This window comes from Poecilia formosa, unplaced genomic scaffold (genome assembly GCF_000485575.1).
Source record: "Poecilia formosa unplaced genomic scaffold, Poecilia_formosa-5.1.2 Scaffold27, whole genome shotgun sequence".
In the NCBI taxonomy this organism is placed as follows: Eukaryota; Metazoa; Chordata; class Actinopteri; order Cyprinodontiformes; family Poeciliidae; genus Poecilia; species Poecilia formosa.
Window position 1 is genome coordinate 3,070,532 of NW_006799966.1, and position 17,679 is coordinate 3,088,210.

The following is a 17,679-nucleotide window of genomic DNA, read 5'->3' on the forward strand; positions in this document are numbered from 1 at the left end:
TTGGAATATGAACCTGGCCATGAGTAGGAGTCAGTTCAAATTCAGCAGGCAGCGCTTCTCTGGTTCCCTGCTGTAGTGCTGGCAAACCGTTTCCCTTTCTTCGGAAAGCTTTCCAAGGAATTTGTTGTGTCATTGAGCATCATCTGCACAATTCTGCAACAACAAGACGACAAAAGACGCGTGCCGACTTTCTTTTTGTCCTCACGAGTCTGTTAGAGCTCAGTTCCTTGCATCATCAGCTCGGCAGCACCGCTCTGCTGCCATATCTGCCCACCTCTCCTCCTGCCTCACACCCCCTCCAGAACGCCGTGCCAGTCTCCTACAGTTACCTAACCACATGCTCTCTGTGGGCGTGTGGGAGTCGGGAGAGTGGTCAACACTAGCTGGCCGCCGATGTGTGCATCAGCAGAGGCAGAGGTGCAGTGCATGTGTGGGAGAGAAAATGGCCAGTGTAGTAATTTTGGTGGCTGTGAAAACAGCACGTGTCAGAGTGTTGACTGGGTGAGACCTGAAACGTCCAAAAATCTGAGAATGTGGGTGCAAAGCAAATCCCTGTGAATATTTACAAGTCAAGTAACACTGGTTGTCGCACACTTCTACCAGAGAATTCAGCGAGTCGCTTGCTTATTGTAAATGTATTGGTCCGGGAAAGCCACACTCGCATGTGGAAAAATATAGCACGTTGAAAAGTATCCAGATCCCTGGGGAAACCAAAAGAGTAGTGGGTTTTTATTGGGTTTTTATGTAGCAGGCCATCGCATGGTACAATATAATTGTGAAGTGGAAGAACGGGATAAATGGATTTTCGACATTTTCCTAAATAGAAATCTGACAAAATATAGTGTGAGCTTTTTTGCCACTACCATGTTTCACAGGAGGAGTAGGGATACACGGTGTTATTTTCCAACAACACTTTGTGCTCCATGTGTAGGGGAAAAAAAGTTCAGTTTTGGTCTCATCTAGCCAGAGAAGCCTTTTCACACGTCGTTGTGTCTCCTACCTAGCTTGGGACAAACTTTAGGCTGCTCTCTTTCTGAAGCTGCTTTTATTGTTCCCAGTTGTCTATAAAGACCAGATTTGTGGCAGCTCATGTCTTGTCCCACACAGAGATGATCTCCCATGAACTGTGGATTTCTGCAGATCCTCTCAGGTTACTGTGAACCTCTTGGTTGCTTCTCCGGTTGCCTCTCTCTTGGTCTGGCCTGTCATTTTAGGTAGACAATTATGTCTTGGTAGGTTTGGCGTTGTCCCATTATCTTTTTATTTCCATAGAGTAGACTGGAAAGTGCTCCATTTAATGTTCAAAGTTTAAAATGTTTTTTTTTAAGCCTAATCCTTTTATGTCTGACCTTTAAATCATTTTTCTTTGTACTTCACAATTATATACCAGTCTGTTGCAATTGAGCACCCAATTAAAAAACAAAACAAAAAATCATTTAACTGAATATGAATGTTTTTGCCAGGCACCGTATATTAATCAATTATATTTGGTTGCAATATGTTTGATACATTGAGTATAAATATTATATTTAGTTATTAATGGGGGTTTTTCTAATACAGAAAACCTTGTTTCCATTTGTTTGGACTACAACATTGCAACTCTAATTTAAAGCAGAATTTGTGATCCATCAAAGTCAATTAATTACTGTCAAGTATAAGAGATGAAACATAAATCTTTAGCAAAAGACTAAGGAAGTTTACTGTAATTGATTGCAATAAACCATGTTAATATGTAATCAATTTCAGAAGACAAAACTAATTTTCTGGTCACATGAACATGTTTGGAGTCTTGTACAAAACAAGATGTCTGAGATGTTTGACTTCAGTCAGTGTTGACAGAGATCATTTGTTATTATTATTTATTCTGGAAGAAAGGGGAAATGTGTTGCACCACCACCGCATTAATTTGGCTTTTTCTTGTTGAATGCAATAAATTAATCCTTAGAATCTTTAAGGAAAGCAGCACAAACGAATATGTACCAGAACGAGGAAGAAAAATGCAAAGATCACCTGAGACCAGATGAGGAAGTCAGTAGATGTAATATATATATAAAAAAAAAAAACAGACAAAAAAAAAACCTTTATTATTATTGTCTCTGTACTTTACTAAAATAGTCATTCTGATCCATAATAAGTATTTACTTTTTTATATTTTATAGTGATACAAGCACAATCTTTAATGTATTTTACTCAAACTTTTCAAGACAAACTGGAGCAAAGTAAAGGATGATTGCAAAGTGGCAGGAAAATGATGATTTGGTGATAGTGATAGTTTTTGAAATGTTTTTAAATAAAAGCAAATCTGTAAAAGGTGGCCTGCATTTAGCCCTCTGTACTCTGAGGTGAAGGTACACAGCACAAGGCCTAGAGTTGGACGGATTTAAAACATCAGTTTATAAAGAGAGGCAATAAAAAAATATATCTGAAACTTTGAACATCTTTCAGAGCACAGATACTCAGTAATTACTCATTTGCAGTTTGTCATGAACTATGTAGGGTTCTCCAAACACATATGGAGGAAGGCTCTCTCTTCAGAGACCAAACTGAACTGGACTTTCAGGCGTACATCCCAAATGGTAAATGTGGGGTTAGGAAAACACTCCTGCACGCTGAACATGTCATCCTGACCGTAACAAATAGTGGTAGAAGTATTATGCTGTCACAAGGCTTTCTTTCAGCAGGGACAGGAACACTTCATGGTGAATGGCAAGATAGATGGGGCTAAATTAAGGGCTATCTGGGAAGTAAACCTATTAGAAGCTGCAAAAAACTTGGTGGAGGTTTATCTTCCAGCAGGACAGTGGGCCTAAACGTGCAACAAAGGCTGCAGTGGAAAGGTTTGGATCAATAGAAAGCAGACCCAGTTGTTATTTACCCCAAAATTAACAAAAAAAAAAAGCTTTCGGTTTTAGTTTACTGTTAGTTGCTTTGTGTTGGTCTATCAAATAAAATATAAAAATATGTGGAAAAAAAAGTTGAAAGAGTATGAATAATTTTATGTTAATTTAGAAAAATGGAAATGTGGTTAGTAGATAAAGGGGCCAAAATCTTCCAAATATATGAAAACATGTGGTAGTTATCAAGACCGAGGGTGAGATTAATGACGGATCAACTGAGTGAGAAGTATTTGCATCGTTATCTATTTCCAACTACTTTCTGATCCCAACATTGTCAATGTGAGTCGTTACGTGTCTCGGAGGACCCCATCTAAGCTCTCCTCCTTGAGTCAGTGACCCCGTTTCGCTCTTAGCAGGAAAATTAATAATGAGCAGCACATCCCTCTCGGGAACTCTGGTGAACTGAATGTCACAAATGTTGGGGCTTAAATAGTTTATGCCACTTAACACATGTACATATGTCACTCTCCAGAGGCCAGTGAAATCTCAGTTCTTCAGTAGTTCTGTATTATCTGGCATCTGAAAAAAAAATTGCTCAAAATTTGTCTTACGGCTTTGGAAGGTTTGGGAGCGGCAAGCGCTCTTGCTGTGCGTTAAAAGAGAAACGTATACGACATGCTAATTAGGAGTGCAGTTATAATGGGCATGTTTATTTATCCTTTGCCGTCAGAAAAAAAAATAATCAAAGCTTACCAGTTGGAATTGAAAACTACTCAAAAAGCTTGCAGACTCTTTGAGCTACAATTACCAATTACATCAGTGTAGATTTACTGTAAGATGAAATGAGGAAACATAATGCCAGACATATTTCTGAGTGTTACCTCAGTGACACATTGGCGGATAAGTACAGTGTTTTTTAAGGTTTCGGCTTTAAACAGTAAATGAATGCTGTTCCTGTCTCTGTTCAGACATTAACCTTGTATGCATCTTAGGAGTTTTAATTAAAACCATAGTCTCTGTGCCAGACAACACGCAATCTTTAAAGACTTGTGATGCAGCGACAGTAGGCTGAGTAAATAAAGGCTTTAGCCTGCTGTCATGTCAGCTACTGGAAGAGAAAGAAACCCGAGTTGTTTGCTGTACTTTGTGCAGTTACACCGTCGGGCCAAGGTGACTTCACAGCGCACTTGTTCCCTCCCTAACCTGCTCTTCTTTCTCTTCATAAAAAGCACTTTTAAAAGCATGTTGCCATGGATACTTGCAGTCTCTGTAACAGATTGCCTTTAATACAAGGAAAAATGTACCATGGTGGTACTTCATCCACAGTTTTTTTTTCTCCATTTTCCACTAATATGTTTTGAATACATTTAATGAGCACTGCTAACTTGACTGTTTTTCTCTGTTTTTCATGTTCAGTTTTTTTTTTCTGTTTTTGTCCTTGGGATAAAAGAACTTTCCTTAACCTCTTGACCTTTACGCCTTTCGAGTACATGATCCTGGCTACCATCACTGCTAACTGTGTTGTCCTGGCCTTGGAGCAGCACCTCCCTGGAGAAGACAAGACCCCCATGGCAAAGAGGCTGGTGAGGAAGAAATCTGGTTTAACAATGGTTTCCTGGAATCAGAGGGCGTTACAAACAACTGTGTGGCTGTTGCAGGTTGTTTTGTTCTATAATCTGCAGACATGAATGAAGATGTGTTGTGTTCAAAGGCTGCGTTTTAGTTCATGAAATAACATAGATTAATTAATCAGAGCTTAAGGACATTTTTTGTGGTTTCATTGAAAAAAGTCCAAAGTTAAAATTGGTAAACTGTGCTTCGTTTGTTGGTTTATCAGGTAAGGAATAACATTGCTAAAAAGTGTTTCTATTGCAGTTTTGTGAAATACACAGATTTTGATGCAGATGAAAATCCTCCTCATCCTAGTGCGAAAACTTTATAAATAAATGTGAGTTTTGTTGTATTTCCATCAAGCAGTTATTTTTCGGAATTCTAATTTGCGCAATTGAAGGTCAATGGAAACGCAGCTAATGACCCAAAACATACCAGTAAAACCACCAACTAAATTTTAAAATTTAATTCCCCTTTTAAAGCATTTTAGACTATAATAGAAATATTTTACAAAAATTACATCAGGCAAAAATCAAAAATATTCGAGCAGTTCAAGTGAATTCTATTTAACAATTATTTTTACATAACCAGCCATAACTGGTTGTTCAAAACATTTTTGGTTCCAATAGTAAAAGTCTTCATGTTTACTATTGAGTTACGACTTTCTTCATGACCATGACACATATTAGATTTCGAAACAGTTTAAAAAGCAGTGTATGTCGTAGTTATGGATAAATAACATAACTTTTAATAAATAACTTTTTATGTTTGTGAAAGACAGCTCAAATTTCTGTCACCTCTTGCATTGATGGGTTTTTTGGAAATACTCATTTGGATTCTAATAGACGTACATTGGGTCCAAAAGGGATTTTCCTTCTCCAAATCAGCCCTCTTTTTTTTTTTGTTAAAACCTAACAATGTAAACTAAGTGTGAAAGTGAGTGAATAAATAAATAAATAAATAAATAAATAAATAAAATACTACTCACAGGCCAAAATCACTTACTCAACTTTTCAGCATTCAGTTGTAGCTGGTTAAAAATGCACAAATTTGTCATTTGTTTCAAAAGAAAGCACATTAAAAGTTTTTGTATTGCAGAAAAAGAAATGAAAGTGGCCATATTGAATAGGTGTAGTTGAGCTGTGTGTTGATGAGTTAACAAGTTTCTTTTTCATTCCTGATGGATTTGAAGGGAAATTAAAGGACATCCCATAATTTCTGCCAACACACAGGGTGAAACTTTATATTATTAGCATAATTCTTGTCCGAGTCTAAACAAAGACCGTTCCTATGATTACACAGTACATTTCATCAACATGCCACACTTTATTATGTAACTATATATTTAGTTTTTCTCTGAAGACCCTTCTGACATCTGTACTGACTTTACTCCCACAGGAGAAGACAGAACCTTACTTTATTGGGATATTCTGCTTCGAGGCCGGGATCAAGCTGGTTGCGCTTGGTTTTGTTTTCCATAAAGGGTCCTACCTGAGGAATGGGTGGAATGTCATGGACTTTATAGTCGTTCTCAGTGGGTGAGTTGCATCAACCATTTTAACTGAAATCATGGTGAGCAATATTTCTTTTGGTATTCACATGAATGCCAAAAGGGACTAGAGAGGATGTTTTAAGAAAATGAATAAACTTCTTGAGGAATCTCTGAACATGATGGTGCAACGAAGGATTTTACGTAAAATCAAGAAAGTTATGGGCAAACTTGAGCATCGACTGTATGACACTGTCATGGATAAGCAGGGCGTCTTCAGTCAGAGGTTTCTTCTAATTTGCTGTAATACAGACTGCTACAGGAGATCCTTTCTGCCCACAGCCACACTATGTGAAGAATCTTTGAATAAAATGTGTTATAGCAACATTTAATTTCCTTACAGATCATTGAAGTATTTTTTAATTGAATTAAGCCAGGACGAATAATTACATAGGAAAGAAGAAACAGAGAGTGGCTCATTCCTGTCGCTGCTTTAAGAATAACACCATTATTGATCCATAATCCAAAAGAGTCAGTAAACTTTTCTAACATTTTTTGAACGTTAGTCGTCATAAGTGGAGTTTTTTGTGACGGATGGGCATTTAGGATTTATATTAATCTCAAATAAATGCCATAAGGAAAAAATAAGATTCCAGAAAGACAAGAAATCTAAATTGTGCCTCATGCAGTCAGCTCTGCATGGCAGAGGACAACATTGTTACATCTACAAAGGGGTTTTAGTAAAGTAGTATCATGTCAGCAGTGGATAAACATGCTTTTGATTTTCCAGGGATTTTTAAGTTTAGATTTTCTTTTTTCCAATAAATGTCAAGGACATCTTTTGGGATGTAAGCCTTTTAAATAAGAAATGAAATTAATGTTAATATTTGGTTTGTTATAAGAATAAACCTTAGAGCAGTGCTTCTAAAGCGTAGGCTTCTGTCCTTCATGTTTTAGATGTCTGTGCTCAAACACAGCTGAATCAGATGGTTGCATTGCCTCCTCAGCATGCACCGCAGATGCTTGTTAATCACCCGTTCATTTAAGGCAGGTGTGTGGCAGCAGGGAAACTCCTTAGGCATTCAGGACTGTGTGTCCTTAAGATCAGGACTGAGAACTTTAGCTTTAGAGTAATCAGTCTCTGTGTTAGGTACATATGTAGCAATTCTGCTGAGATATATCTTACAAAGGTTTTCTGGTGAACTAAGTTGTAACTCAGTTAAGAAGTAAAATGACCTGAAGGGGTGTTTATTCGCCCACCACCATACTTTCAATTTTTTCTTTCACTTTCTCGAGGCAATAGTTGGCTAAGAGGCATTGCTTTCTTGGTTCTGATCTCTTTTTCTCAGTGAATTGAAAATTCTGAATTAAACTTTTGGTCAATTTGATAAACCATCACTCCAGTATTTTAGTGAAAGGACTGGATTCATTTTGTTTTGATGATATGGATTCATTATTTATTTATTTATTTTTTTTTTAGATTGCTTGCTCTTTTCTTTCTCACAGTTGTAACTGTAGGATGTTGCTTTTAATCAATTTTAATCACCTTTCACATGATTCAGCCCAGCTCCTGTCTGTGATTGGGTCCAACCCATCAAGAAGATTTCACAATTTTAGTTGGTTAAAATACCCCAAGTGGCATGTATGAAAGCATGACTGAGTTTTCAAAAGAACATTTACTAAAAATGCCAGTGGGCATGAGTTATGGTAAAAATAAGACTGTAAAAAGGCTACTAATGAAGTGGAATGATGACTAAAATCAACCCATAAATCAACCCATATTCAAACCTATTTTATTTCTGTAAGATGTAGCATGTGTCTTTGCAGGACTGAATGACTTGATGGAAAATTATACTTCAGAGTTTAGATTCCCTATGAAGGAACTTTTAATGTGAAAAAGGCTCCTTCCTATAATGTGCATATGGATGATACTCAGAGGTTACAGATTTAATTTAAAACCACCTGAGCATGTGGCATGTAACCTTTCACTTGGTTAATAAATCAGTTAAGAAGTGAGAGAAATATAACAAGTGTTGTTGAATATTAAGTGGCTCCGTTTTCTTCCAAGTCACACCAGCCACTTAGCGAGATTCAACCTTTGCCACACATTACCAATAGCTAATGACAGCTTTCTGTAATCTTTACGTGGAAAACATTTCTGATGGTTTTTTCTTATTTTTAAATACTTACAAAAAGCCATGTGTTTGGCTCAGCCTTGTTTTTTCATCCATTTGACATACCTTTAATGTCCTCATATCAGGGCATTTAAACTTGAAAATGAATAATTACAGTGGTATTCTAGTTACACATACTTTTAATAAGAACTTAGTCATTATTTGTTTTTCCAGTATGACATGCAGCCAGAGACAAGTCAGGATCATGTCATGGTCCTGTAGGTTAGTGCTTAGAATCTGAATTGAAGCAATTTAAAATATGCACATCTATGAAATGGCTTGAAAACTGATTTTCAAAAAGTGTCAATTTTAGTTTTTAAACGTGCAAAACTGGAAGAAATGGAAATGGCTGCACAGTCGTTTTGTTTTTAGTTTTGTTGTCTTACAGCAAAACGGTAAATTAATGTATTCCACTATATGTTGTAGGGTGTAACCCACGTAGGTGGTAACCTCGCACCAAGCTCTGCAGTCGGCCAAGATATTTAGCAGGTATCGAAAATGGATGGATTCAAAATTATGTGCTACTTTGCTTTGACTTAAAACAAGAATTCCTAATATAGTACATCTTAACCTATGTTAGGAAGTAGCACTTAAACACAAATTTTATGAAAGCGGGATCTATTGTACGTTTTATTGCATATGTTGGTACTTTTGGAAGTATGTCTAACTTCAAACTTTTAGAAATGTTTTTAAATTAATACTCAGCAGCTGATTCTTCAATTAATTTAGACAGAATTCATTTTTTTCAGTTTACCAGGCTGTGGCACGTGAAGCAGAGGATTAATTTCAGACACTGAAATTAAATTCCAAATTGCGTTGGAGCGTTCATGCGTGCTCTGCCGCTGGTGTTGACATTTATCAATATTTTTCACGTGTGCTCATTCTGCAGCTGAGCGACCTCTAATGCGGACATGCCACCTCTCATGTCTGAGATATTCTTGTGAGTTATTGACCTCGCTGCTGTGCGTTCTTGTAGATTTATTTGTTCGTCATACTCGCTACATACATCTGCGAGAAAACATGACACATAGGTGCAGAAAGAAGTGTGTTTACACGGCGCTGTCAGGCTCTGGAGTCAGAGGTAGGTGGGTGGATAAGTGGATTGGCGGTTGTGTCTAAAACTCGCTCTGATTTGCCCACAGCACCTCTGCAAATTCAATGTGAAAGAGGCGCCAGAGACGGCTCTCAAAGGCATAGAAAGAGCAGATGGATGAGGAAGAAGGGGCATGGAATTGAAGAGGTAGAAAATGGAAAATGGGAAGACAAACATGATGAGAGTGTTAATTTGTTCCATGTAGGACTGGCTGTAGTGAATTAATTGGGCTGTGCTGCTCATTGTGCAGTATTCAAACATGCAGGGAGGATTGCTGTTGGCATCTTGACATCTCATTTCAATCTGACACCCACACCTTTCTTTTTCTGCGCGTTTCTTATTTCTCTTTCCTTCGTTTTCCCTTTCACTCTCTGTCTCTTACATAAAAAGGACATCGGCAGCACGTTTGTTGACCAGTGAATGCTGAACAGCTGGGTGGGTGAGAGATTTGCACAGAATTTTGCATGACTGGTGTCGTCAGGGCCTTTGAAAAATATTGAACCTATTTGGGACTTTCTAAATTTCTTGTTAGGCATCTGTCAAAGTTTGCAGCAAGTAGCTCAAGAAAGTCCAAGTCAGGTTTACTGTAAATTTGCTGCATGTGTAGGCCACACAGCTAAATCTGATCCTCCTTTAAAAATTACAAACAAAATATGTTGGGGGCAGGCAAAGAATTGAATTTCTTAACAGTATGGCATACTAAGCGGTTCTTTATCCTGCTGGTTCATGCCAGGAGGCTTCACAGGAATGACATTATTTGCTAAAATATTTAATTTTTTTTCTTGATACTTTTAAAAATGGACACATGTTTGTCTGTTTTAGCTAAATTATATTTGAAACACATTCGTTTGACACAGCTGGAGATTAACTAGTGTAATTTCCCCCTATATTTCAGACACAAGGGTAGATTTTCAGTTGATTAATGGGATGTGGCTTGAGATTTTTCCAGCTTCACTTAAAAAAGAATTCAAAATTATAATATGTTAATAATCAAAACTTTAAATTGGCAAATTTAAAGTTTGATTAGTAACATTTTGTGAAACTAGTCAGCTTTTGCAATAATTTGCAGAATCAGTCTTTGCTTTTGGCACAGTTTCCTTCCATGTTGTGTTTCTGTTCACTCATCATGCTGCTATTGTTTCATTGTTTCAGCAGGAGTACATGGTTGTTCAGCTTTTATGTTTCAACACTTTCAATCTCTCGAGAATCATATAGTATATAGTCACTAGCAGGATGATCACAGCCTGCTAGTTTCCCACGGAGGAAACTGTTCTTCCTTCCTTCAGGCTTGTAAAAATTGTTTCTGAAAATAGAAACCTGACTTGGATTATCACTTTAAGGCCAATAGAGCGAGTTGTGTAACAGTTTGATGGAGTTTAAGGAAACTTTTGCTGGCAGAGGCTGGTACGTTATGTCAAAAGATTTAAGCAGTGCTTCTCAATAACTATCACAATGTTGGAGCATACAGGAATAGAGATATTAATCATTCCTCTTTGGGCAATTTAGAGAGATTTTCTAGAGTCTTGAGTACTCTCTTTTATTCTTTTCCCTTTACACCAACAAGTTTTCTGTAAGATTAAGATTTGGCGAGTGCGATGGTCCTACAGAGTAGCCCTTTTTTAAAATTTAACATTACCTTGTATTTCAAAGAGTTTAGGACGACAAGACTGATTCTCCTCCTGGCCCCAGTGATGCGGGTTCTGTACTGTTGCGAAGAAGAAAGAGCTGAGCCAAAAGGTGAAGCTCTCAATTTATTGCTTGAGCTACTTTCCAACTCTCTTCAATGGTCATGATTTTTGGATACTCACCGAATGAACGAGATTGTGGATATGAGCGGCCAAGATGGGTTTTCTCCACATGGAGCTCTCCCTTAACCCTTGTGTGTTTCCCCATTTCTATATACAAGGGTTAACATGGCGAGAAACTCAGTTATCCAGGAGGGACTCAGAGTAGAGCCGCTGGTCCTTCACCGTCGAGAGGAGCCCGTCGAGGTGGATCGGGGATCTGGTTAGGATGCCTCCTGGATGCTGGTATCTGATCTGATTGAAAGTCGGATCGAATGATGAACCCAGCAGTTGGAACACGTTAAAATTAATGGGGACTCGCAGACCGCTCGTGATTTCCTGCAACTGAGACTGCATCTGCATTTGTGCCTGCGTCAGTCTGATCAAGATAGACCACTGGTCTACTTTGTAAAGAGCTATGCAGCAGTTTGACAGGAATGTTATGAGTGAGATAGGAAGTAAGTCACAGTGGTGGTCTGCAGAGGAACTGTTGTGTAGGATCCTGTGTGTCATGTAAGAATCTGGTCAAAGCGTGAAAAGTGGGACGCAAATGGTATGTTTTGGGCCTTAGGATTACCAACTCATAATCTACACCAATGACATCGCAGAAAGACAAGCAAAGCACTGTTTGACATAGATCTAACACCTTCAACAGCAATAAAACTTTGATTGAAAGTTTATGCAGACTTTGTCCAAAACAAATATAACTGAGAGAATTAATTATTTGTCATTATCAATACCTACCTCAGCCTGTATTCAGTAATTGCCATGACAGTTAACTCTGAGAGGTGAGGAAAAACCTTTGAAAGATCAACTTAATATCTCGAGTTGAAGTTATGCTCCTTGCTTGTAACTGAAATCATGTCACTTACAGTAATAAAATGCACAAACTCGTCAGTATGCTCTCTGCAGCTCACAAATTTTCTTCCTTGTTATCGTTCCAGTTGTGGCTGGAATTGGCAACAGACGACCTGATTTCCTGCCACCGATCTGACACAATTTTTTATTTTATTTTATTTTTTATTTTTTTTTGAGGGGGGGAGCACATATGCTGCTTCCTTCTACTCACTCACTGTCTCAAACGCACACACTCACTCGACACACACACACACACACACACACGCACACGCACGCACACACACACACACACACACACAAACACACGCACACATACAAACACGCACGCATGAATACTTGTACTCCAGTAGCCCAGTACAAGTAAGTCAGACTTAAAAGAAAACACACATGCGTCGTAGAGGCCAGCTGGGAGTAAAATCGAGGCCACTGGGCCAGTGCTCGCGGCATTCATTCCGCTTCATATTAATAAATTGCTAGAAGCAAATCTGCTGGGACAAAGAGCTCAATTAAAACCCTTAATCTGACTGAAGAGTGTGTAGCAAAAAAATGACCTCAGCTGTGACAACTTACCCACAATCCAATTTATATCAGTGTGATTGTTAAGATGGTCGATTATACCCTGCGGCTAACAGACTGGCACAGGTGGATTTGATGCTTTGATTAGCAGTGAAATGGCCCCCTAATGACTCGTGTGTGTTTGTGTGTGTGGTGCTCCGAGATTGCAGTTAGCGATTGTTGCCAGTGAACTCACCGCCCTCCCGTTGGTGGATTAATTTTGGTAACTCCCTCATCAGACCTAATAATATTGATCCCAGCTGTACGTACACATTCCTGTGTGAGTCTGTGTTTGTTAGCCATCTATTATGCTGTGTGAAGGATATCAGGTTGTAGAGTGTGATACTCTGTTAAAATTGTTGCTCTTTAGACAGGATGAATAATAAAACTGGGTGGGAGTTGGGAGTGATTCATGGGCCATCTGGTACAAAGAGCGACACACAGGACTGAGACAGCTACATGCATGAGTGACTTAACTAATTGGAAAATTCAAATTCACACTTTCCATGTTCAGTGCATTTACACACATGCAGGCACGTCAATTTAAATATCAGCAGGCGTTACAGAAGTGCAGTTTTGTATTTGGATTTGTTCCAAATAATCTTTTCCTTCTTTTCTAGCATCCACTTGCTTCTTCTGGTGGATTCGTTTCGTAGTTCTGGTTGCTAGTTTCTATAATAAACTGAAGATGTTTTAATCCAGATTTTTTTTTTTTGGCTGTGATACAGTTGACTTAACATTAGGCAATACTAGGTACACTACACCACATTTCATAAATGCCAAGCCACATAAAGTTGTATTTAATAAATTTAATAGTTTTTTAAAAGTTAATTTATTTTTAAAAAAAAATCACTAAATGAAACAAATTATATGGCCGGATTATACACAGACTGATGTTTTCAAGGCTTTATTTTGCCAATTAGGATAATTTTCTACTTACAGCTAACTTACCAGCTAAACATGTCATTTGAAATTCAAATATTGCATCAGACCAATAAAAACATTTTAGTCACATTGAAAGTCACAGCATTCTTTCATTTTTCTTTAGGGCGGTCTTTAGTCCGAAGCAGGATTTCTGTGGGGAAGCCTTGATATGCTGCTAAAACACACATGTTGGGAAAACTGCTCTGACATGTCACCCAAAACAGTTATGGGTTTTCTTTTATTTCTAAAGATATATCTAACTTACTACAATTTCCTCATGTCTTCTCTGTTTGGTGGAATGCTACAGTAACGCTAGGGTGTGTGTTCTCTTTTTTGATACAGCTTATTGATCATTCAGCTTGTATCGTATTTTAATGCGTATTTTATGTATTTTAAGCTCTTGGAACTCTGCTGACTGTATTTGATCCCATTGGACGGATGTTAATGCCAGACCAAAACCCCCCTGAATACTGTTCAAATCCTAGAAGAAGTCTTAGAATCTCTGTTTACAATATTTAAAGGGAAAAATATTTTTAAATCATTGCAGAGTCGCAGAAGGCAGGGCATGATGCATGAAGTATGCTCTGGAAATTCTGTTGTTTGGTTTGCAGCAGTTTGGTGGTGATAGATCAGCCTTCTGTGTGTGTGCGTGTGTGTGTGTGTGTGTGTGTGTGTTTTTTAAGATGACTGTTCTTGCATTGACAGCATGTATTTTGACATATTTGCATTATTTATGAGTGAAAAACAATCTGCAGGCCAGCAGAAAGCAACAAACAATATCCCTCGTTTGAACAGAATTCTTCATTTGCATGCCGCTCTCACAGTGATTTGGTAAAATACAAGTTTGTAAACGCTCTACCATGGCCTAAATATGTAGACAATATATTTAATCTATATCAATGGGTTCCAATCAGTTGTTCATGAATGAAGAGGAAAATTAGTATACTGTGATCCTGTGACACTATACATACACTCAGTAATTATTTATATGACTAACAATGAATAAGTGCCTATTTTTACATGGTCACAATTCAACAAGAGCATATTACTGCTGCTAACACATTATTGTTTTTTTTTCCCCCCAGAATAATTCCAATACCCTTACCATGGAGGTGCATTGTGCTGATGTTGATTTATCTGTGCATTAGTGTCTGCAACACTGTGGTGAAACAGTGAGCAACAACATAATGTTGCTGCTGATTACTGTAGTTTTTGGTGGCGTTCTTCGTGTAGGTGGAGGTGTGTGGGAGAGGGCTCGTTCTGTGCATGTAATGAATTCAGTCTCTCCAGAGTCGGTTTGCTTCAATTTCTGCAAAAGTACTTGTTGTTGAGAGCCCGCCAGGAAGAGACGAGCCTCTCTGTGTGATGGTGGATTTGAGGTTGTCACTTAAATTTCCAACTTGACTTTGGTGTAATCTGCTTATTACCAGTTTCAGAACTTTACTAATGGCTTTCTCAGAATGGACATATTACAGTTGATATTGAAATTAAATTATTTTTGATTCTTTTCAAAGAGTCTGTTCTAAAATAATAATAAAAAAAAAATTGTTCACCTCTGAAGGTGGTCTATTTGACCTTTTTAGATTTTTGTGTTTATAGCAAAGAAGTTAAACAGGTTTGAATAGCTTTTGCAAAGCTCTGCCTTTGTAAATGTTTATTCCAGAGATGATTATATATTCTTGGATAAAATGCACCGATTCACTTTGCTAAAAGCATATACATACTTGAACAAACAGCACAGGAATGAACTGGAACACTGTAAATCTACCAAATAATCGACCTCAATCCTAACTTCACTTGTCAGCTCTCAAAAAAGGAATCATGTCTCTTTTAATTCATCTTATATCGATGGGTTTTAGTGCTGACTTTAATCTGATAAAAAGTCTGTTGAGGGAATAAAATTTAATGGTGATGACAAAGAAGTCTTCCAACATCCAAGATCAGGTGGTATCACCATATTGTAAAAAATAACTAAATATGGTCAGTCAATAAGAATGGAAACAGATCATTTTCAACATGCAATTTACACTGAAACTGTTTATAAAGACAGGATCCATATTTTTTCTGAAAATTAATACTCTTGTTTATTGTCTTTTGAGTGATGCATGTCTCCAAAGGATGGAAATACAATCGAGGAGTCAAATAAATTTTGGAAATATTGATTCTCTTTCTCTCTCTTTATTGGTCTTATTATAATGCGCTGGAAAACATGTTGATATCTGATGTTGCGTATTGTTTTAGTAAAAACAGTTTGTGTGAAAGCTGTATCTAAATGGAATAAAATGACCTCTGTTTGTGTGTGCGCGTGTGTGCTTGTGTTTGCGTATGTGTGTGTGTAAGGATGATTCATCAGCTACCACAAACGGCATATTTGTTTTAATTTTGAGCAAGCCTCCCCTGAATTGTTTGCGCTCGAAGTGCAGCCTTGAAGGAGCTGCTGCAGCTGCCTGCCTTTGTTTTGTGTGTGAGGTTTGAAGGCCGTTTCCACAGACTCCCACTGCCGTGCTCCCTCTCAGTCACAGTGTCTCTCGCTGTGTCATCTCTTTGTCTGACACACTCTCACTTGTTACATTTGTGTTCACTAAAACCTAATAAACTGCGCAAAGAAATAGCAATTATTCGCGTGTGCAGCTGTGCCACCAAATATTTCAGCTTTTCAAATATGACATAGAATTTCAGCGCTCCCTTCTGTGCTGTTAGTTCCGCGGTTTGCAACGACATGAGCACAGCCATGCTGACGTGTGCAGCAATACTTCTGACGCATATGCACAGGAGGAAACTATAGAAACCGTGCAAGACTACATCCTTCGTCTCTGTCTGACTGATGTATAATTAAGTGCGTTGAAAGTTGACAGAATTCTGATCGATGAATGCTATTTCAATCCATTTTCTGTGATTTATTCTTCTTTGGTAGAGCACAGTGGTATGGGAATGTCTTCAGATATATTGGCATGAAACAGTTGTTTTTCTTCTTTTTTTTTCCATAACGTCTCTTTTTTTCTGTACTAATTATGTTTACAGTGAGGTGATGCACTGTTGAAAAAAAATGAATAAGCATAGAGCAAGCTAATTTATGGCTGCTAAACCATGATGATACAAAGTTTCCATTCACTGCATCTGTTTATTTATTTTTTACCATGATCACTTTAGTTGAGAAACTGTAATGATGCCAAACAGCTGGTTTCAATGATGCAGGAAGGTGTTAAAACTCTGATTTGTCAGTTATTTCCTTTCATATCTTTCTGTAAAGTCAGTAGCATTGGGAGAAGAAAGTCAGGCAAATAAACGTTCTTCTATGGATTTATGCCCTCCATGTTAAAACCTGTCTCTCTCCTAGAAAAAAAAACAACAACTGCAGGAGCCATTACTGCTAATGCTAACTATATAATAGTGAATCTCATAGATTTCACGACTGGCTCAGATCTCATCTGTTTACCTGTGTTTGTTTCCTAGATGAAGCCAATAAAAGAGCAACTGCTTCTCAGTAACTCTTTACTTCTTCACTATCATGGAAAGCACTCCTGGAGTTCTGTTTTGGTGCTTTTTGTGTGTGTCGGCTTTTTCCCCTCAATCCCCCAGTCGGTATTGGCAGGAGGGCGCTCACACAGAGCCTGGTTTCTGCTGGAGGTTTCTTCTTGTTAAAAGGGAGTTTTCTATTCCACTGTCGCCACATTCATGATAAGTGTGAGGAGATTATATGGATTTGAAGCAAAACCAAAACGCAAATAGGAACATAAAAAAATTATTTAGTGAAGAACAACAAAATTTACAAAGCAGTAACAAGGTTTTGACAGTAACAAGGGAATGAAACTGGAACCAAAAAACAGGCAAATATGGTAACTGAAGAAATGAACAATGAGAGAAAAAAAAGCTTATATACTCAAACATGGAAATGACAACACAATCAGGTGAAATGAGGTGCAGCTGTGTCAGAATGAAGGAAATCAGGTGATAGGAAACAGGTGTGAAGGTGAGCAAACTGGCAGACTGCGGGAAGGTAAATAAAAAACACTTTCGAAGAATTGGGATTCAAGACAACTGTAAAATGTCTCCAGATAAAAGAGAACAAAATCCAAACGCACAAAGAACAGAACACAAAAATAATAATAAAATAAAAAAATAAATAAATGCAAAGGAATTAACCCTGCCAGCAATAATGAATGCAGAAACACAATGGAAAGTCTTATAATAAATATGAACAAATTGGGCAAATTATCAAAACAAGAACACAAATGAAACCCCACGACTCAAACATTCAAGGGTGATAACGGAGGAATTGCGGCAAAGCGTACTGTTCTGTTCAATTCAATTCTGTTGTTTTTTGGGGCAGGAGTGGTGGGGAGGTTTGCACAGT

At 37.8% G+C, this 17,679-nt stretch overlaps 1 protein-coding gene across 6 annotated transcripts in view; it reads left to right on the plus strand.

The window, feature by feature from the left end:
• cacna1eb (calcium channel, voltage-dependent, R type, alpha 1E subunit b) overlaps positions 1 to 17,679 on the plus strand; it is a 65,262-nt gene that overhangs the window by 10,945 nt on the left and 36,638 nt on the right. For all 6 annotated transcript variants that reach the window (XM_016669766.1, XM_016669768.1, XM_016669770.1 and 3 more), the window contains 2 exons: positions 4,315 to 4,420; positions 5,847 to 5,986. In XM_016669766.1, coding sequence (XP_016525252.1) covers positions 4,315 to 4,420; positions 5,847 to 5,986 — 246 coding nt within the window. The remainder of the gene's footprint in view (positions 1 to 4,314; positions 4,421 to 5,846; positions 5,987 to 17,679) is intronic.